Consider the following 21,867-nt stretch of genomic DNA (forward strand, 5'->3'; position numbering starts at 1 on the left):
TTTTCGCTAAACTCTACTTGAGCTTAATTATCTTTTAATCTTATTTTATTTTAAGAAAGATTCTTAAAAACATATACATTTATCTATTAATAGCTATAATTCATGGTAGCAAACAAATGGTATTTTTAAATTAAAAAGGAGCCTATGCGCGATAAATCATATGCGTTTCAATTATCTTACATATATAAAATTTTGAAAGGTATTAAATTAAATTAGTATAATAGCAATGATTTTCTTGAATGTTAGGAAAAGTTGAAAAATCGATCGTCGAAAAGAAGAAGAAGAAAAAATGGAAACTAATGAAAGGTAAAAATACTAAAACTAATTCAATTAGAAATCAAATTAAATTATCTTCTATGAGTTTTGAATCGAGTATAGAGTCCACATCCAGCGAACAAGAAATAGAGGACGAAGAGGAGGAAAGTTTAATAAAAGCAAATAGCGATATTTCAATTTATTCAATAAGGAAAGATCAGTCTAGAGATGATGGAATTGGTAATAATATTAATGAAATATTTTCAAGCTCATTGTGTAAACTATTCCTATGTAAGTTAACGTACAGTCATTTTTTAGATGTTCCAGGTTTTGTTCCACCAATTGGTGAAGAAGATAAATATATCTTAACAAAGGTATTGCGTAAAATAATAAAAAATGAACATTATTTTCAACTGCGATGATAATGCTACAATAAGTGTTTCTTATTACAGAGAATGGTGGACAAAGAAACGAAAAAGCCAATTATTCACATTATATGCGGAGAAATTGATGCAAAAAATTTTGATCTTAAAAATTTGAACTTTTTTTACTTTATGAGAACAAACGAAGAAGCAGTACCTCCTTTTGAAACGTACGAAGAATGTCTTGATCAAATGCCAAGCTGTATGATAGTTGGTTCTATCAATGGACACTTTTTAGCATCTTTAAACACATTACTTGTTCAAGTATTTAAACCTTTGGTTAATACACAGTTCAGAGGTCCTCATTTTGGAAAATACTATAAAATTGAAGAATCTTATGAAGTGCCTTCGGATGTAGCGAGAGCTTCATCTACTCTAGCTGAGATTATCGAATCTAAGGTTTTTATGCTGTGATATATTGTCCGTTACCATCCTAGAATTTATAAATGATATAAGTTTTGATCCATATAATTTTAAATAGTTTATTTATTTGATAATAGAGGTCCATATATAGAAGACCATCGGATTTTCGACGAGTATCTCTTTTGCTTTCAAAGAAGATAAAGGAAACTGCAAAAGACGTGGTAGAAGATGAAATAAATGATTTTCACGATGATATGGAAGTTGAAGGTAGATTAATTAAAAAGCCCGTAAAACCACGTAGCACATTGACGATTTCAACTAACGACTATCAAGAGACGGTACACGAAGAAATTGAAATAGGACAGAGTAAAAGGGATATCTTAGAATACTTGGACAAGCTATCAGCTAATGTAGAATGGTTAATATTATAGACAAAATTATGTTAACATTTTGAATTAGAAACTATGTATTTATATTTTTGCATTTAATGCTTCTAGGACCTTGCAACATATAGGAACTGATATCCTATTAACAATACCTACGATTACTGAATTAGAAGATACTACTCTGTCGGATGAAGATATATTAAATAATAAATACATCATTAACCAATTAGAAAATGCAATCACGTCTTGGGGAGATCGTATACAGCAGGTATATATTTTATTATAGAAAGATATCAGAAGATTGTATATATAGATGGATACATTAATTTTAGGTATTAGAATCGTACACTGATAAGGTACCCAAAGATAAAGGACCAATTGCTGAATATCATTATTGGCGCGAGCGTCAGACAGGACTGTCTGTTATCGTTGAACAGTTGAAAAATCCTATTATCAAAAAAATGATAAAATTATTGAATATGACTGTATCACATATAGCTACAATTTTTAATCATTTTAAAGAGGAACTTTGGAATTATTATAATGAAGCTCAAGATAATACAAAATTTCTCTCCACTATCAAAAGACATTTCGAGGTAAAATAGAATTTTATCCTGATCTGTGCAAATAGGCACGAACAAAGTAATGAATTTAACTACCTTCTAACATAATAAACTTATATAGACTGATCTAGAAATTATTATTTCAAAATATATAATTTACTATTAATAGTTGATAAGTTACACAGACCAATATAAACAAATTAACGATGGTATTCCCTCTCTGATGAATGGATTGAAAATGATTTGGATATTATCATCTTATTATTCTTCTGAAGAGAAAATGATATCCTTATTTGAAAGAATTTCATGGCAGCTTTGTCAAAACATCAAAAAAAATTTATCAATCAACGAGTTATTTAAGTAAGTAAATCAATATTATTAATTACACTTTATTCTTTATTGATTTCATTGGTTATTTTTATTGAAATTATATTTTTAGCAATCCATTAGAAATTGTTTCACAAAAATCTAAAGATGCGTATGAAATGATGAAAAATTGGAAAAAATCGTATTTAAAAACAAGAGATGATATTGAAGAATCAGGAAAGGGTGCACGTTGGGAATTCGATCAAAGATATCTTTTTCAAGAAACAGAATACATAGCCGGTGTTTGTAATGATTTTAATACCATAGCCAATGTTCTTCAAGATTTTTACAATATATTTGGCGTAGATCTGAAATCAATTATTTATGAGCCAGCACATATTGATACAATTATAAAACGAATTGGATTATTATTAGCACCATTTAAATTGGCTGATTTCGATGTCTTCAGTCCTTTCAATAAAGAAAATTGGGAAGCAACGATGTCGCGTTTTAACGCAGAAGTTTCTTATTTAGAAAATGATGCGAAATTTTTTATTGACGAATGTTTTAATGTTCTTATCAACGCAAAGGATGGGCTAAAAATGCTTTTCAAATTCAAGGATAGAAAGACTAGAGCTACTATACGGGAAATTTTATCTAGTAAATTCGAAATCACTATGCAACAATTCAGTAAAGAAATAGGCTCTGTGGAAAATATATACAACAGGGGTAAGACACATTAAATCTTCTATTAAAATAATTAATTACTAGAAATATAACGCGTTTACAGATGTAAATATAACACGATGTACAAACTTTTATTATAATATAATTAATGTTTTTAGGTAAACGATATCCTCCTTTATTGATGTACCATCCACCAATGGCAGGAGCAATTTTTTGGGCAAGACAATTGTTTTATTGTCTTAGAGAATCAGTGTTATATTTTCAAAACATACAAGAATTAAAACATAATGAATTGAAGCTTATGAGTTTCAGTCAATATCTTGATATAGGTAAACAGTTGAAGGCTTTCGAAGAAACTAAGTTCAATAGTTGGGTAGACAAAGCTGAAGAAACTATTACGAACATTATGAAGAGTAATGTGCTAAAAGTAGTACAAATGGTGGAGTATGAAGAAGGTTTTCAAAAATTGCATCTTGATTTTATTATAATTTAAAATATTATTTCTTAATCGTCTTATCTGTAGTCGCGTACTATTGTTTCCAGATGAACGAAAATTAATTTCGAAAAATGATCTCAGCGTCATTCGCTCATCTAAAAGGTTAAAAGGGAAGGAATATTTGATATCAAAACCAAGCATTGGTAGATTCTTAATAAAAATCACTTTACCCACAATTTGATTTATAGTTAGATTGAGTGTTTATAAACACACGTTTCTTACTTTCTTTCTTTTACTCTCTTTCTATTTTTATTCAATATACGCGCGCGCGCGCGCACACACACACACACACACACACACACACACACACACACATTGGTGCTACGATAATAATTTTATATTATAGATACAATCAGTTCGATTGGTGGATCTAAAGTGATATCGGTCAAAGGAGCTGTTCGATCGATTTACTCGCAGAGAGATCAGAAAATGGCTTCTGTTATTTCCTTGCAGGACAAACAAATTGTTAACACTCAAAAACTAAACTACATTGAATTTATGCAAGATTCTATTTTGATCGAGTATCAATTACACTTTGAAATAAACTTCAATTGGGAGATTTTTGAAATAATTCGCGAGGTAAATATTGATGAATTTATTGGGCTATTAATTAATAGAAATAAATATAAAAGTTTAATGCAAATTAATTAATATCCTTATCTTCGAAATAGGCAGAATTGATGGAACAATTAGGATTTAATTTACCTGATGTTATAAGAAATACTGGTATTCAGAAAAATCGACTAAGGGCAGACATTGAGGTGATAGAAAAGATGATAAATGAATATAACATGATCATCAATAAGTTAGACAAGCCTGATGTATGTGATGCGTTCAATTGGAGGTACTTCAATAATAGTTTGCCAAACATTCTTTATCAAATATTGATTATAGATTCAATTACTGAAGAAGACACTTCTTATTATTGAAAAACATATTCAACCTGGCATTATACGATTTAATTGGAATTCTTTGAATATAACAGATTATGCTATGTCATGTGAAAATTTATTGAAAAATTTAAAATCTGTCGTTGAACAGCTTAATCAGTTAAAAAAAGAATTGGATGAAAGAATTGAATCTAAAATACAGAGTTATAATTTAGTGTCTCTAAGTTCTGATGTATCAGAATCAAACAATGTCAATGAAAGTTTATTACCTTGCAAGGTTGAGTATTATTATTTTATAAAGTATATCTTAATTGTATCAAATCAATAATTGTATCATATATAACATTTTATTCGAAATATAATAATAAACTTTTCTTGGGCAGACATTTTTTGTAAATATAGAATCTAACAGAAAAGAATTAATTGGTGCAATGTCAAGGACATATAAATCCGCAAGCCCTATGCTGTTGAAAATTGAGAGTTTAGTAGAAGGAACGTCTACTGGAAAGAGTCCAACAATGCGCCTATATTATGAAAAATATGAAAAGAGTGTATTTGTAGCGCTTACAACGTATTTATATATATATATATATATATATATATATATCTTTTTTTTTTTTATTATTTTTATTACACCGTTTAGAATCAAATTATACGCATAAATATTCGTTTATTATTTTTTAGATGTATGATAAACAATATGGAGTTTCTAAACAAGATGTTGTCTGGTAATAATGTGATGTTTCAAGTGGATGCTGTATTAGTAGCATCGGAGGTCATCTTGAGACCGTCACCAAATGAAATTAATAATATTATTTTAAACGACGTTTTGAATCTATTAGAGAGATTAAAAGGATTTCCCAGATGGATGAATGGTACTTGCTTAGAGTGTAAACCGCAAAGGAAAGATTCCACAAACGACTTCTTTACAGTTTCTTTCTTTGAAGATGTGATGAGTATACAAGTAATTTAATTAGTATCCAATAGAATATAAAGAGAGGACACAATGCATTTAATATTATTAAAATTATAGTGTATTAAAATAAATATATTAATTTATGTTGATATACAGAACATAAACGTAGAGAGAATAGAAGATAATATATATGTTTTAGATGATTAATGATCTTATAATAGCAATTCAGGACACTGCTTATAAAATATCCGTTGATTGCTCGAGATACTTACAAAAATGGAAAAAGTATTCTAATCTTTGGACTTTTGATAAAATTGTAGCTGGGGAAAAGTTTGCATCCACTAAACCCACGCTTCGACAATATGATGAAAAGTTCACATTTTATGGTGGTATTTTAGAAGAGCTTGATGATATGGCACATAATATCGACATATTTAGCATACGGTAAACTTCTTTAATATAATCTCAATATCATCTATTAGTTTTTCTTTAGCGTTTATTCGTAACTATCAGTGGTGAGTTACTTTCAATACTTTTTACTTCTATAACATTTTCCCTCAACGATTTTACAATAATCTTCGATCCCAAGGATCAATTTAAAACCATTAATGAGAGGTATAGAACAACATGCAGTGGAATGGAAGCAAGTACTTGGTAATTTTCTCCTTATCGATACCATCAAAGAAATGAACGAGTTTAAAGAATTAATCGAACAGTACCGCGACAAAGTTGAATTGATAATCACTGGACTAGAACGTTTTACAATGATTATGCAAGCAATTTCTGATATTAAAAAAATGGCAATTCAGGCAGAAGTACAATATATGTCATATCAGGTTTGTAAATTTTTTTCGTAAAATTTTGTTGACTGGTAAATAAACAGTTATCATACTTTTTATTTATTTATCAATGTGATTTCTTCTTTTGTTTTGTTTTTTAGGAAACTTTCAAAACCCTACATGCGCACGGAATAGTATATTCAGAAATGGATGAAAAGATGGCTTATGAACTTCAAACTGATTGGGAATCTTTGTACCTTGGAGCTCTTTATCGAGCTTCAACGATAATAACTACTAGGGAGAAATTTGCCGAAATGATTCAAGATCAAATGATAGAATTTGATGAAGAACTTGTAAAATTCGTTGAAGATTTTAAAAATAATGGTCCAGGGAGTGTGAGAGATGATCTTGATCTCGGTGTACAAAAGATGATTGTATGTCTGAATAGATGTTTCATTTAGTATGTATATTAAGATACAATATTGTATATTGTTATAAACGGATTTTTATTTTTCTAGGAATATGGAAAATTAATAGAGAAATATGATGAAAAGCGGCGTAATTTGGTCAATTCTCAGATTTTATTTGATCTTGATCCAGCTGATTATACAAAATTCTTGAAAGTCAAGGAAGACTACGAGGGCATGGAAAAGTTATATGCTTTATATAAAGACCAAAAGAGTGCTAGGAGCGAATGGGCTCAGACGTTGTGGGTAAATTTGAACCCACAACTATTACTTGATGGCATGGAATACTTCATCAAACAGTTTCAAAGATTCCCCAAAGCAGTTAAAAAACTAGACGTTGGACAAACTTTGGAAATTAATATGAGAAATTTCAAAAATTCTGTGCCATTATTTGTTGAGTTGAAAAACGAAGCAATGCGTGAAAGACATTGGATGGATTTAATGAAAAAAACTGGACAATACTTTGATATGAACCCAGATAGGTGTGCGAATAATTAATATCAATAATTTTTTCAAGGAAATACCATTCATTATGTAAACCTGTACAAAGTTTTTAGATGGTTATTACCATAGTTAGTTGATTATTATGATGTAAATTTATATAGGTACTTAGAGTTATTATCATATTGTTTATAATACATAATAATTTCTATAACTATTGAATTCTGTAGTAATATAAATGTATATGTGTAATTTTTTAGAATTATTAGGAAAGGGCGAAAGTTTGATATTAAAAGAAACTTTCTTTTTTCTTTTTTCTTTAAGATTATTTGTTAACTTTTACAGTGGTAGTGATTTCTAATACTTCCGTTCTATAATAATACTAAATAGACATTAAATAAGATAACTGCAAACAATAATTAAGCTTATTAAGTATTAAAGAGATCAACACAGACACGCGCGTGCGTTTTTTTTTTTTTTTCTTAATATACATTAAAATACGAGTGACCAAAAGATTGGTTTAATGGAAGGGTGAGTTAGATCATTTAATTGGAAAAACGTCAATTAGAGTTTAATGGATATACTCTAATATCTCTTATGTTTTAAGGTTTACATTAGAAAATATGTTTGCCATGGATTTGGGAAAGTATCAGGAGATAGCGCAGAGCATAGTGACAAATGCTGTGAAGGAATTAGCAATAGAAAAGGGAGTAAAAGAAATAGCAGACATTTGGAAAAGCACGGAATTTACCGTAATACCACATTTTAAAGGTAGTTGAATATAAGACTATATATATATATGAAGGGACAAAAAATGTAGCAATTTGTCATGCTAATAAAATGAAATAATTTTTAAAGGATTGGAAGATCGTGGATTCGTTCTCGGTCCCATTGAAGAGCTTAATCAAATTTTAGAAGATAATATGTTGAATGTGAGCAGTATGGCAGGCTCACAATTTATTGGACCCTTCCTTAATATAGTTCAAAAATGGGAAATTACTATGCATACGATATCAGAAGTATTGGAACTATGGATAGAACTTCAACGAAAGTGGCTGTATTTGGAGGGTATTTTTGTGGGAGGCGATATTCGATTACAACTTCCAGACGAGGCCAGAAAATTTGATGATATTGACAAAGCATACAGAAAGATTATGACTGAAACTGCAAGGAAATTAAATGTCCATGATTGCTGTACCGTTCAAGGTAAGGATCATACAAATAAATCTTTCTTATTAAACATATGCAAATATGCAAAACAATAATTTGCAAACAATATGCAAAATAATAATTTTATTTACCAAGTTTTTGACCAATATGTAGTAAATATATATGAAGTAACTCATTGTTGATTCAATTATCTTTTATCTGTATTCAGGAAGAAAGGATGAATTTATGTCTATGATTGCTGGGCTTGATAGATGTCAGAAGTCACTAACGGATTATTTGAACAGCAAACGAATTATTTTTCCAAGGTTTAATTTCATCAGTGATGATGAATTACTGAGCATTCTTGGTAGCAGTAATCCATCAGTGATTCAAGAACATATTGGCAAAATGTTTGATAACTTAGATAAGTTAAATCTAACTTTAGATGAAAAAAAAAGAATTATAGTTACTGCCCTTGTATCATGCGAAAAAGAGATCATGGAATTTAAGAATTCTGTGCTTGCTGAAGGAAATATAGAAAACTGGATGGTTTTGGTTTTGAATGAAATGAAAGCATCTAATCGATATTTAACAAAAAAAGCAGTCTACGATTATGGAAAAGTAAAGAAGCAAAACGTTCATTTATTAATTTATGTTACTTAATAAGATTTGTTTCTCATTATCACTTCTAATCAGATTAGACGTCCAAGATCTGAATGGATATTGGATTTTCAAGGAATGATGATACTTGCTGCTGATCAAATCTGGTGGACTGCTGAAGTGGAAAATGTTTTCAATAAAATATCGATGGGAAAGAAACAAGCTATGAAAGAAGTACTTTTACATTTAGCTTTTCTTTCGTTTTTCTTGCTTTTTTCTTTCTTAGGATAAGCTTCTTTGATATAATCAATTCTATTGATCATTGATCAATTTTTTTCTTACTTTTAGTATCTGCAACAACTGAACAATCAGCTTGATGAAGTGATATCCCTAATGGGAGGTGATTTGCTAACAAATAATGATAGAAAAAAATTGGATGCTTTATTAACGATTGATGTACACATGCGTGACATAGTTGAAGGTTTTGTGAGAGATAATATTATAGACGCAGTGGAGTTCGAATGGGAAAGTCAGTTAAGGTTCAAGTCAATAATGTATTATATATTATCTTTATGTGATGTGCTTCTATGTATATGCATGTTATCTTTTGAACTTAGATTTTACTGGGTACACGATCTTGACAATATGTGGATAAATCAGTGTACGGGAGCTTTCGAATATGGATATGAATATATGGGTCTTAATGGACGATTAGTAGTGACACCTTTAACAGATAGGATATATTTAACTCTTACTCAAGCATTGTCAATGCAATTGGGTGGTGCACCTGCTGGTAAATATACATCAATATTTTGTTCTTGAATCACATTAATGTTATTATATAATATTATTTTTTTCCTTTTAAAGGTCCTGCTGGTACTGGAAAAACGGAAACAACAAAAGATTTAGCCAAAGCCATAGGTCTATTATGTCTTGTTACAAATTGTGGAGAGGGAATGGATTATGTTGCAATAGGAAAAACATTGGGTGGACTAGTTCAGTGTGGAGCATGGGGCTGTTTCGATGAATTTAATCGCATTGATATTTCTGTATTATCTGTTATATCGACCCAACTTCAAACTATACGTTCGGCATTGCAAATGAGAAGTAAATATTTCATGGTGTGCATTTCAACATATATTTTATATTTTATAGCCATAAGAGAGTATTGAATTTAGTTTAAAATTATAAAAGTTTCATAGAAAAAATAGATTTCATCGATATATTTTATTTGATAGTTCGAAGGTTATGATATTCCCTTGGATACAAAAGTGGGCATATTTATTACTATGAATCCTGGATATGCTGGTCGAACGGAATTACCAGAATCCGTTAAGGCTCTCTTCAGACCGGTAGTATGTGTAGTGCCAGATAATGAATTGATTTGTCAAATTAAACTCTTCAGTGCTGGTTTCCTGACGGCAAAAGTTCTAGCGAAAAAGATGACTGTTTTACACAAATTGGCAGAAGAACAACTTAGCAAACAAACACATTATGATTTTGGGTTAAGAGCTATGAAATCTGTACTTAATATGGCTGGACAATTAAAAAGAACATCTGGCGATTTAGCAGAGAATCTTGTCCTAATGAGAGCTCTCAGGGATATGAATCTTCCTAAATTTATATATGACGATGTACCATTATTTTTGGGTCTCATTAAAGACTTATTTCCTGATCTTGACTGTCCCAGAATAGAATATCCAAACTTTAATAAAGCTGTGATCATGATGTTGGAAGAAAATAACTATATTGTTTTAAACGAACAAGTATGTGTGCGCCTATCATTATTACTAATGGTCATTTATTTATTCTTTTTTTCAATTGACGGCATTTTTTCTTTAAGCTTTGAACGATTTATAATAATTTTGCTAATTATATTAGGTTGAAAAAATTATTCAACTTTATGAAGTTATGATGGGTAGACATTCAACAATGGTTGTTGGTCCTACAGGAGGTGGAAAAACCGTTATTATCGAAATATTATGTATGGCCCAAACTTACTTGAATATTCGCACCAAGCTTTACATCTTAAATCCAAAGGTGTGTGTGTGTGTGTGTGTGTGTGTGTGTGTGCGCACATTTTTATTGGCTTCATATTTCAAATAATAAATACATCTTTTTAAAGGCATGCACTGTGATTGAGTTATACGGTATATTAGATCCAATAACACGCGAATGGACAGATGGTCTTCTTAGTAATATTTTTCGCGAAGTCAATAAAGCTCTTGATTCCGAACAAGAAGAAAAAAAATACATATTATTTGATGGGGATGTCGATGCATTGTGGATTGAGAATATGAATTCAGTAATGGATGACAACAAACTTTTGACTTTGCCTAATCAAGAAAGGATAAAACTACAAAACCATTGTAATCTTCTTTTTGAGGTAATCAAATTATTATTTTCTCATTATATTATATATTATGTGCTGTATAGATAAGTATGTAATATTAAAAATTTTGTATGTAACATTTACGTCCTGTTTTTTTTTTTTTTTTTTTTTTTTTTTTTTTGTAAATTTAGGTAGGTGATTTGCAATATGCATCCCCCGCTACTGTGTCAAGAGCTGGTATGGTTTATGTAGATCCAAAAAACTTGGGTTATCAACCATATATCGACAAATGGATAAAAACTAAAAATGAAAATGACCAAGAATTCCTTGCTCGAATGTGTGAAAAATATGTACACGGGGCACTTAATCTTATTATAGAAGGAATGTTGGGATTGCAAAGAGTAAAACCGCTTCAGATGATTATATCTCAAACGAGTTTAAACATGGTAATACCTTAATGAATACATATTAATTAATATATGTACATTCGGGAGGAAGTTATTTGTATTTCTGATATTTGCACCATATCTTTATATTCCCTTCTACTATCTTTGCTTATTGTGTACTTTTTTAGGTAATTCAACTTGCATACGTATTCGATGGATTGCTACAAGCTGAAGAGGAAACTGTAGAAAGCAAGTCTTATTTAATGGATCAAGATGAACAGCCGGTTCATTATGAATATACTGCAAGCAGAGAGGATCAACTAGAAGCTATGTATATTCAGTCATGTTATTGTTCCTTAGGAGCTTCTTTAGTAGAGGATTCTAAAAAGAGTTTCGACGATTATATGAAAAAAACTTCTGGTTTTATGCTCGTCGAAGATACGAGTGAAAAACCAGCAACGATACGTGAGTACTTTATTGTAAAATTTTATTGATATCTTGTATACGATATCAATAGAGTTTTAAATAATAACATAACAATGAGATAATACAACTAGGGATAAAATAAAGACGATGTAACACATATACGTGCAGGATTTATTCCAATTCTATTCAATACATTATACGAATATTTTTTGGACATGCAAAAGAAAATATGGATACCATGGAAATGGCTTGTACCTTCGTATATTCACGATCGACTAAAGAACTTTTCGGAGATATTAGTGCCAACTGAAGACACACTTCGAGCAATATGGTTTATTACTCTAATGAATAATCTACAAAGGCCTACACTTTTGGTTGGTGAAACTGGTACCTCCAAAACGGCAATAATTCACGATTTTTTAAGGCGCATCGATTCCGAAAAATATGCAAGTATATTAATATAACATTAATATTATAAGTATTTCATAATCGACACCAATCCAAGTATTTAACGTGTTGATACAGAACAAATTACCTATCAATTTCTCATCGAGAACAACTTCGATGGACGTGCAGAAAAATATTGAATCGGCTGTGGAAAAACGATCCAGAGAAATATATGGGCCACCCCCAGGAAAAAAGTTAATTATTTTCATGGATGATATGAATATGCCGATAGTGGATACGTATGGGACTCAACAACCCATTGCATTTCTTAAGTTACTATTTGAAAGGGGTGGTCTTTACGGCCGTGGAAAAGATCTAAACTGGAAATATATAAAAGACATTTGTAAGAAAAAACAAGTTAATTTAATGAATAATATATAGTTATTATATATTGTATTTATTTATTTTTTGTAATTAAATCACAGGCTATTTAGCCGCAATGGGGAAACCAGGTGGTGGAAGAAACGAGGTCGATCCGCGATTCATTTCGATGTTTTCAGTTTACAATGTCACTTTTCCTATGAAACAAACGCTTCAATATATTTATAAGAGTATTTTAAATGGGCATCTAGAAATATTTTCAGAAGAAGTACAATCTACTATAAATAACATCGTTCATATTACGTTGGAACTTTATCAGGTTATCATAAGATATATTAAGATATATTATTTTGCATTTAATAGTCTAATAGTGAATTATTAAAAAGAATGGAGAGGAATATCGAATATATTTTTGACTTCAGATAGTTTTAACGGAATTATTGCCAACGCCGTCAAAATTTCATTATATCTTCAATATGCGAGATATTTCAAGAATAATGGCAGGTGTAGTTCAAAGTCACCCAGATTACTTTCCAACTGCAGACCGATTCGTTCGGCTTTGGAGAAACGAATTTACAAGAGTCATATGTGATAGATTAATAACCGAGGATGTAATCACATTTTTCTTTTATTACTATGAATTATGATTAAAAATATTGATTAGTGCAATCGTTACACAATGTATGCTCATACTTTAGGATCAGAATTTAATAAAAGAAAAGGTAACAAGCAAGATAAAGGATACTTGGGAAGAAGAACCTACATTAATTGAGTACGTATTAAGGGATCCATTGCTCTTTGGAGATTTTAGAAATGCCTGTTATGAGGAAGAGCCAAGATATTATGAGGATCTGTTAGATTACGAAGCTGTGTATAATTTGCTTATGGAGGTAACTAAACGCTTTTTCTACCTTAATGAAAATTCATATCTATTATATTCAGTCATATACTCACAATAATATAAATTGTCTTCGCGCAGATTTACGAAGAATATAACGAAAGGAATATTACAAAATTGCAAATGGTTCTTTTTAATGATGCGTTAGAACATCTTACAAGAGTTCATCGTATTCTTAGGATGCACCGTGGCCACGCACTCGTAGTAGGCACCAGTGGTAGTGGAAAACAGTCAGTGATAAGGCTTGCCTCGTTCGCTGCTAACTGTCCAGTCTTCGAGATCAACTTAAGTCGGGGATACAATGAAAATATGTTTCGCGATGATTTGAAGAGATTGTACAATATAATCGGCGTCGAGAATAAGAAAATTGTATTTTTGTTCACTGCTTCTCACATCGTAGATGAAAGTTTTTTGGAATTGATCAATAATATGCTTATGACGGGTCTAGTGGCTACTCTTTTTACCGACGAAGAGAAGGATATTATTATCACTTCATGTAGAGATACTGCTGTGACGGCTGGTTTTGATATTACGAAGTTAGATATAAATGAACTTTCAACTCTTACTTTCTCCTTCGGTAATTATTACAAAGAACACGCTGATGTTGTTTGTTTCTTTTAGGGAAAGTGTATGGGCATATTTTGAAAAGACATGTATCAGTAATTTATGCATTGCCTTATCTATGAATCCTGCTGGTGATTTATTGAGAATACGCTGTCGTAATTATCCTGGTTTGGTGAACAGTACTACCATAGATTGGATGTTTCCATGGCCAGATCAGGCGCTGATGGCGGTAGCTAATGTTACTTTAAGAGATGTACGTTATAATATAGAATTCGTATTTGTTAACATGAAGAGATCAATTTCATTACCCAACTTCAGAATCCAAATCTGCCGCAAGAATATAGAGAAGACATAGTGTTACACATGGTGCACGTTCACAAGTCCGTTGGACAATATACCGCAGATTTTCTAACGACATTAAGACGAAGAAATTACGTCACACCAAAAGATTATCTTGATTTTATAAACACATTCTTGCGTTTGTTAATCGAAAAAAGAGATTATATTAATGCACAATGTGATCGTCTGTCCGGAGGTCTCAATATATTTCTATACTATTTACTTTTTATTTTATTTTATTTTCTTTGTTGGTTAAAACTCCTAAGCAAAAAAACTATTATTCATTAGTATTATTTAATAATGCAGGTTTACAAAAGATCGACGAAGCGTCAATCACTTTAGCCGAATTGAATGATATTTTGGCTGTGCAAAGAGTTAAAGTAGCCGACCAAACGAAGAATTGTGAACAATTATTAAGTTCCATTGGTGAAAGTACAGATATTGCAATGGAGAAAAAAGAACAAAGTGTGGATAAGCAAAGGGAAATTGAGGAGAAAAAAAAGATCATTGCCAAAGAAGAATCTGAAGCCAAAACAGCTCTTACTGCGGCTCAGCCCGCTTTAGACGCTGCGAGATTGGCTCTTGGGGAACTCGATAAATCGGACATCACCGAAATAAGGTTTCTTTCTTATAGGATATTAAAAACTATTCCTTTATTTTTAATACTACTTCTTTTCCTAATTTTTTAAGCTCCTTTTTCATTTGTATTTCTTTATTTATTTACTTTTATTTTTTCTTCCTTTCTCCCCCTATATATACATTTTCATTTAGATCATTTGCCACGCCTCCAAAGCCGGTGCAAATTGTTTCTGAATGTGTTGCCATATTAAGAGGTGTTAAGGATATATCTTGGAAAGGAGCAAAGGGTATGATGAGTGATCCAAGTTTTTTAAGGTTGCTACAAGAAATGAATTGTGAACAGATTACACATAAACAGCAACAAGCTGTCAGAGCACACTTAAGAAAGTCCACGAAGATGGATCAAATGGAGTCAATTAGCAGAGCTGGATATGGTCTTTATAAATTTGTGTTGGCTGTGTTAGATTACTGCGCAGTTTACAGAGAAGTAAGTATAGTCTTCTTTTGTTGACATATAAAAAAAAAAAAAAAAGAAAAAAAAAAAAGAAAAAAGAAATCTACATCGATATACTTCTCTTTTAATATTACGGTATATTTTTTATTTATTTATCCTAAGGTCAAACCCAAAATAGAAAGGGTCCAAATGCTAGAAATTGAATCTGAAAAGGCACAAAGAGCTTTAGAAAAAGAAGAACGGGAATTGAAACGAATTGAAACGATTATAAAAGAATTAAATATTAAATATGAATCTGCCATGGCGGAAAGACAGAAACTTCAAGAAGAAACGAATCTTTTGCAACGTAGGCTAATTGCCGCCGACAAATTAATCGGCGGTCTCTCGTCGGAAAATATTCGTTGGCAAAATGAACTGAAAGGGTTACACGAGGAAGAAGAAAAGATAATTGGAAATAGCCTCCTTTCTTCAGGATTTCTCGCTTACTGTGGGCCATTTTCATACGAATTCAGAAACAATATGATTTACAATGACTGGCTGAGAAGCATCATAGAAAGAAAGATACCGCTTTCGCAACCGTTTAATATACAGACACAGCTTAGCGACGATGTGGAGATCAGCAAGTGAGTTGAGAAAAATATTCTTTAACTTGGTCAAACCGATTATAATATCGAATCGAACGTGCGCCATTAATCTTCAAGATGGACCTCGGAAGGGCTTCCGCCGGATGAGCTTTCCGTACAAAATGGTATCCTAACGTTGAAAGCTTCAAGATTCCCATTGTGCATTGATCCTCAGCAACAAGCATTAGAGTGGATTAAAAGAAAAGAGCGAAATAAAAACTTGAAGATTATTTCTTTTGCCGATACAGATTTTTTGAAACAAGTCGAACTGGCAATAAAATATGGTTTGCCAATTTTATTTCAAGATGTTGACGAAATCGATCCTGTTCTATATAATGTTTTATCTAAAAACATTCAATGTGAGAGCAAAACTTGTAGAATATTTAAACGGTAGCCGTTTGTAGGATGCGCCCATTATTTATCTGATTAATTTTAAATTGTATTACAGCGATAGCAGGACGAACCTTTGTTATATTGGGTTCTAAAGAAGTCGATTACGATCCACGGTTTCGCATATACTTAACGACCAAAATGTCGAATCCTGACTTTAATCCTGCCGTCTATTCGAAAGCCATTGTCATAAACTACACGGTAACTACTGCCGTAAGTATAAAGACGGTTATTAAGAAAAAAAGGGGGAAAATGATAACTTTGACGATAATCAGATTCAATTAAAAATAGGGTCTAGAAGATCAATTGTTGTCAGTAGTAGTGAGGACCGAACGACCAGATATCGAAGAACAACGTGAAAGGCTTATAGCTGAAATAAGTGAAAATAAAAATTTGCTCAAACAATTAGAGGACAGTCTTTTACGAGAAATCGCTATGAACCAGGGCAATATGCTGGATAACATTGATTTAATCGAAACATTAGAAAATACCAAATCGAGCGCTAGCGAAGTAACAACGAAACTATTTCTTGGTGAAGTCACAGCGGTTGATTTAAATAAATTACGGGACGGTTATCGGCCAGTAGCAAAAAGAGGGGCTATTTTATTTTTTGTTTTAGCTAAAATGCCAACGGTGAATAGAATGTATCAATATTCTTTGAACAGCTACGTCGAAGTTTTCGTATTTTCTTTAAAAAAATCTTTACCAGATCCAACTTTGGTCAGACGTCTTAATAACATTATTCCAATATTGACAAAAAATGTTTATGATTATGGTTGTACAGGAATATTTGAAAAGCACAAAATTCTTTATTCATTCAAGATCTGTATAGATATAGAAGAAAGTGTCGGTAATGTTACACCGCAACAATTGGATTTTTTTATCAAAGGATGCGTTACTACTAAGATATCAAGTAGACTCAACCCTACTACATGGCTAGCTACCAGTGGATGGGAAGACCTATTGAAATTATCTAATGATTTTCCTGAAACTTTTGCAAGTCTACCTGATGACATTACGAAAAATAGTGACCATTGGAAAGATGTAATCACTTCAGTCACTTCGTCACTTCAGAAAAGATCAATTTTATTATAATATACAATCGTTTATTTATGTATTTTAGTGGTATGACATGGATGATCCAGAATTACAAGAATTTCCTTCTAATTATTCCACCGTATTAAGGCCATTCGAAAAATTAATGTTAATACGATGTTTTCGTGTGGATCGAGTCTATCGTGCCGTCATTAATTATATAATCGAAGTTATGGGTGAAGAATATGTAACGCCACCTCATATCAGTCTGGATTTAATTTTTGAACAATCCACTGCTATGATGCCAATCATTTTTATTTTAAGTCCTGGTTCGGATCCTACTTCTCAGCTAATGAAACTGGCAGAACGATATGGTTTCGGTGTTGGAAAATTCAAATACTTATCGCTTGGTCAAAATCAAGAGAAGGTAACTTGTAATTGTCATTGAATATTATATTGCACATCACCATAATTATTATTCGTTACTTCAGAATGCAATAGAATTATTAGAAACAGCTATATTCAGAGGGCAATGGTTAATGTTACAAAATTGTCATTTATTATTAAATTTCATCAAAGAATTAGAAAATCGTTTAGACAATCTAGAGAAACCACATCCTGATTTTCGCCTATGGCTTACTACTGACCCAACTCCCAATTTTCCAATAGGAATTTTGCAACAATCTTTAAAAGGTTGAATTTTCTATTTGAAATATATTTTGTATTTCTATATCAATTGGAATAAAAAATAACGCTACTTCGTATATCTTTGTTTTCAGTTGTTACAGAGCCACCAAACGGTTTAAAACTTAATTTACAAAATACTTATTTGAAAATGCCACCGCAGATTCTGGAAAATTGTGATCATCCTGCCTATAAACACCTTATTTATGTACTAGCATTCTATCACGCGGTTATACAGGTAATATAAATAACTTTATATAGTAATCTATAAATTTTATTAAATTAAAATGTTTAATCTTACTATGGACAGGAAAGAAGAAAATATGATAAAATTGGATGGAATATAAATTATGATTTTAACGAATCAGATTTTAATGTATGTACTTCTATATTAGAAACTTACTTGACCAAAGCTTTAAGGTCTAATGATCCAAGAATACCATGGAAAAGTTTAAAATACTTAATAGGAGAAGTAAGTGATATCTAAATAAAATTAAAATCAATAATTATTTGAAGATAATAATTTTTATATAAATTTATAACATTACGTGAGGATATTCGCAATTATAAAAACTTTCAGGTAATGTATGGTGGTAGAGTAACTGATAATTATGATCGTCGAGTGTCGGAGACTTATATGAATGAATTTTTTGGTGATTTCCTATTTGATACCTTTCAACCTTTTCATTTCTATTATGACGACTACGTTGATTATGTCATACCACCAGAAGGGGATTACGAAGAGTATTTAAATTTCATCGAAGAATTACCTTTGGTTAATACCCCAGCGGTTTTTGGTCTTCATTCTAACGCAGAAATTGGTTACTTTACTCAAGCTACTAGAGAGTTATGGGCCAATTTAATAGAGCTACAGCCACAAACAGGTAAAAAGCTATAAGAAAGAAATTCTTACAGATTTAAAACTATTTATATTATTGTAAAAATAAAATAAAATACAAGCTTTTTTTGTCCTGAATGTCAATAATAAAAATGCTATGTGCCAAATAATTATAATTCTCCTTTAGACAAGTGCAATATAAGCCATGCCATTAAATATTTTTATCATAGCTGTTAGCATAACGGGAATCAGTAAAGAAGAATTTATAGATAACATAGCAAAAGAAATTCTTGAAAGGATACCCCTAGAATTTGATTTAAGTAAAATAAGAAGAACTTTTGGGGTGGATATCACCCCATCGACAATTGTGCTCTTTCAAGAATTAGAAAGGGTCAATAAATTGATAAGTACAATTTCAAAGACTCTTTCTCAGCTAAGAAAGGTAATAATCAATTATATACTTAATAAACGTGCAATTGCAAAATTAATACATAAAAATTTTATAAACCAATAAAATTGTTACAGGCTATTGCTGGAGAAATAGGAATGGATTCCACTCTTGATAATATTTCCATTGCTCTCTATAATGGTGTTTTACCCAAAGAATGGCTCAAACTAGCGCCAGACACAAGAAAAAATCTTGCTAACTGGATGGATCACTTTCAGAAGAGAATAATACAATATACAGATTGGGTTTGCTGATATGATTTGTAAATGATTCGATAATGAGCAATGTAGCATATGTTTATATAAACTAAAAATTTTGTTGTAGTCTGGTATCAATGAGCCAGTAGTTATGTGGTTGTCCGGGTTGCACGTGCCAGAGACTTATCTAGCGGCTCTAGTACAAATAACGTGTCGTAAAAATAATTGGCCGTTAGATCATTCACTTATTTATACGACCGTAACGAAATATACCAAAGTAGATGCTATAGAAGAAAGGCCTGAACAAGTATGTCAATGAATTATTATACAATGAACGAATTAATTCTTGCATCAATAATATTTATATGAATCAGTCGTAATTGTATGAACATTACAAGTTAACTGTCAACTTTTAAATGAAAGGGTTGTTACATATATGGTCTGTACTTGGAAGGAGCCCGATGGGATATAGAAGAAAACTGTCTGAAAAGATCTTATCCAAAAATTCTTACTGAAGAATTGCCAATTCTTTTGGTAATACCAATTCAAGCTCATAGACTCAAACTTCAGGTATAATTATGATACATTAAAAACTACAGATATAAAAAATTCAATCCGATGAGTGTATATTTTGTTTTTCTTTTTTATTTTCTTTCATTATAAATTTATATAGAATACAGTAAAAACTCCAGTGTACACAACGTCAAATAGACGCAATGCAATGGGTAAAGGTTTGATATTTGAAGCAGATCTTTCAACAGAGGAACATATTTCACACTGGATTCTACAAGGCGTATGCCTTTTACTTAATACAGATTGAATTAATTTCATAAGAATAAGTAATAGATTGTTATAAATGCGAAAATTTATTCTATAATCCATAAAATAGATGTTGTTTATCAATTATTGCAATAATGATTAATCCTATAAAGTATATACAATAAGAATAAAGAAAAAAATAAAAAAAATGTGTATATCAAGTTATTTTAATTTGTGGTAAACAAAGATTATAAAAGGAACTGTAAACAAAGTCTCTAATACTTTGCCATCTTACCCATTGATTACTTTTTAATTCTTCTATGCTTTTGGCTTTACCTATAAAGTGCGGATCAACGATTAACAAATAGACTTCTTTCAATCCAATATGTATACCAATGATACATTTACTAGAACAATCTTGATCTCCTCCCATCATAATTGGACATCCAAATTCTTCGAAATGTTGTCTAATGACATGCAAATATTTTGACAATTCTCGACCACTTCTAATGTGAACAATTTTACTATTTACGTTATATAAATTATCCAGAATAAGACATACCTATAAGTCGAATAACTAGTAAATTAATTTCTTATTAGAGAAATATCTAAATTTTGTAAAAAAAATATTATATCTTTAATAGAAGACTCACTTCGAAGCATCCTATCCAATCTTTTGACCCGATAAATGGTTTCTCTTTATCCTCCAATGTAACAAGCGTTTCTTGAATTTTTCGTATACTTGGAACTTTTTCTTGTAAATTCTTATTAATTATAATCCATGAACAAATGGTTTGCAATGTTCTATATCCACAACCCCATCCCTAAATAAAAAATTCTTCAGACACACATATTATTCTTTGTACATATTATAATTTATGTGATTGCGTTTCGATTATATCATATATATATATGTATATATATACATATATATATATATATATAAGATTATCTACCCTATCATTAAAACCATCACAACCATAATGCCAATATTCATAAATTCCTCGTATAATCGTACTCTTGCCTGTACCGAAAGTAGGAAGGCTTTCATGGATATTTTTTAACAAATTAGTAGAATAATCAACAATCATCCTTCTGATATAACAAACCACGTGGTTACTATTTGTTACATATATACAATAACGAAGTACTTGTATAATGAATATAATTAAAATAGGAGTATTAAAATAGAATAATTATACCAATTTGTTATGAATTACATACATTTCCTCAAAGTCGTCGTTTTCGATTTTCCTCCGGAATTCTTAAATGAACTCAAAATGACAATAAACTGTTACGAATACGGAATAGATGGATACTTAGGATGCATTTACAAATGCTCAAGCAGAGATAACGTCATCCAAAATACGTGAGTAAAAATGTATAGGAATAATCCATCTAAGACTAATAAGGTCTATGGATGTAAA

General features: G+C 30.9%; 2 protein-coding genes across 3 annotated transcripts; one reads left to right on the top strand and one right to left on the bottom strand.

The window, feature by feature from the left end:
* Window positions 1-299: 299 nt before the first annotated feature.
* LOC118447179 (dynein axonemal heavy chain 10-like) lies at window positions 300-20,501 on the top strand. Its single transcript, XM_085656585.1, is given in 54 exon segments — window positions 300-495; window positions 574-629; window positions 708-1,076; window positions 1,178-1,458; window positions 1,538-1,694; window positions 1,759-2,022; window positions 2,159-2,349; window positions 2,429-3,024; window positions 3,141-3,437; window positions 3,526-3,621; window positions 3,825-4,057; window positions 4,150-4,299; window positions 4,373-4,645; window positions 4,752-4,939; window positions 5,053-5,332; window positions 5,484-5,728; window positions 5,874-6,120; window positions 6,225-6,497; window positions 6,582-7,012; window positions 7,579-7,742; window positions 7,830-8,177; window positions 8,350-8,954; window positions 9,069-9,259; window positions 9,338-9,513; window positions 9,588-9,841; window positions 9,959-10,486; window positions 10,602-10,760; window positions 10,846-11,106; window positions 11,244-11,498; window positions 11,627-11,903; window positions 12,033-12,310; window positions 12,390-12,654; window positions 12,737-12,951; window positions 13,055-13,243; window positions 13,331-13,522; window positions 13,612-14,066; window positions 14,152-14,347; window positions 14,413-14,629; window positions 14,740-15,052; window positions 15,205-15,499; window positions 15,629-16,089; window positions 16,168-16,448; window positions 16,538-16,692; window positions 16,771-17,523; window positions 17,603-17,941; window positions 18,006-18,207; window positions 18,294-18,436; window positions 18,509-18,670; window positions 18,779-19,082; window positions 19,267-19,478; window positions 19,562-19,729; window positions 19,809-19,988; window positions 20,105-20,251; window positions 20,355-20,501. Coding segments are annotated over 54 exon segments (14,310 nt in total).
* Window positions 20,502-20,556: 55 nt separating this feature from the next.
* Ufsp1 (UFM1 specific peptidase 1) lies at window positions 20,557-21,824 on the bottom strand. 2 transcript variants are annotated; one of them, XM_035878763.2, is made up of 4 exons: window positions 21,665-21,824; window positions 21,397-21,559; window positions 21,094-21,264; window positions 20,557-21,002 (listed from the first exon to the last, which is right to left on the bottom strand). In XM_035878763.2, exons 2-4 carry the CDS (start codon window positions 21,529-21,531, stop codon window positions 20,658-20,660), a joined length of 651 nt encoding a protein of 216 aa, XP_035734656.1. In that variant the 5' UTR covers window positions 21,532-21,559; window positions 21,665-21,824; the 3' UTR covers window positions 20,557-20,657. The 2 variants fall into 2 exon arrangements, with proteins under 2 accessions (XP_035734656.1, XP_035734659.1); XM_035878766.2 differs by having other exon boundaries at window positions 21,397-21,535; window positions 21,665-21,817.
* Window positions 21,825-21,867: the final 43 nt, after the last annotated feature.

Source organism: Vespa mandarinia, chromosome 4, assembly GCF_050613455.1.
Source record: "Vespa mandarinia isolate Hongniang chromosome 4, ASM5061345v1, whole genome shotgun sequence".
NCBI lineage: Eukaryota > Metazoa > Arthropoda > Insecta > Hymenoptera > Vespidae > Vespa > Vespa mandarinia.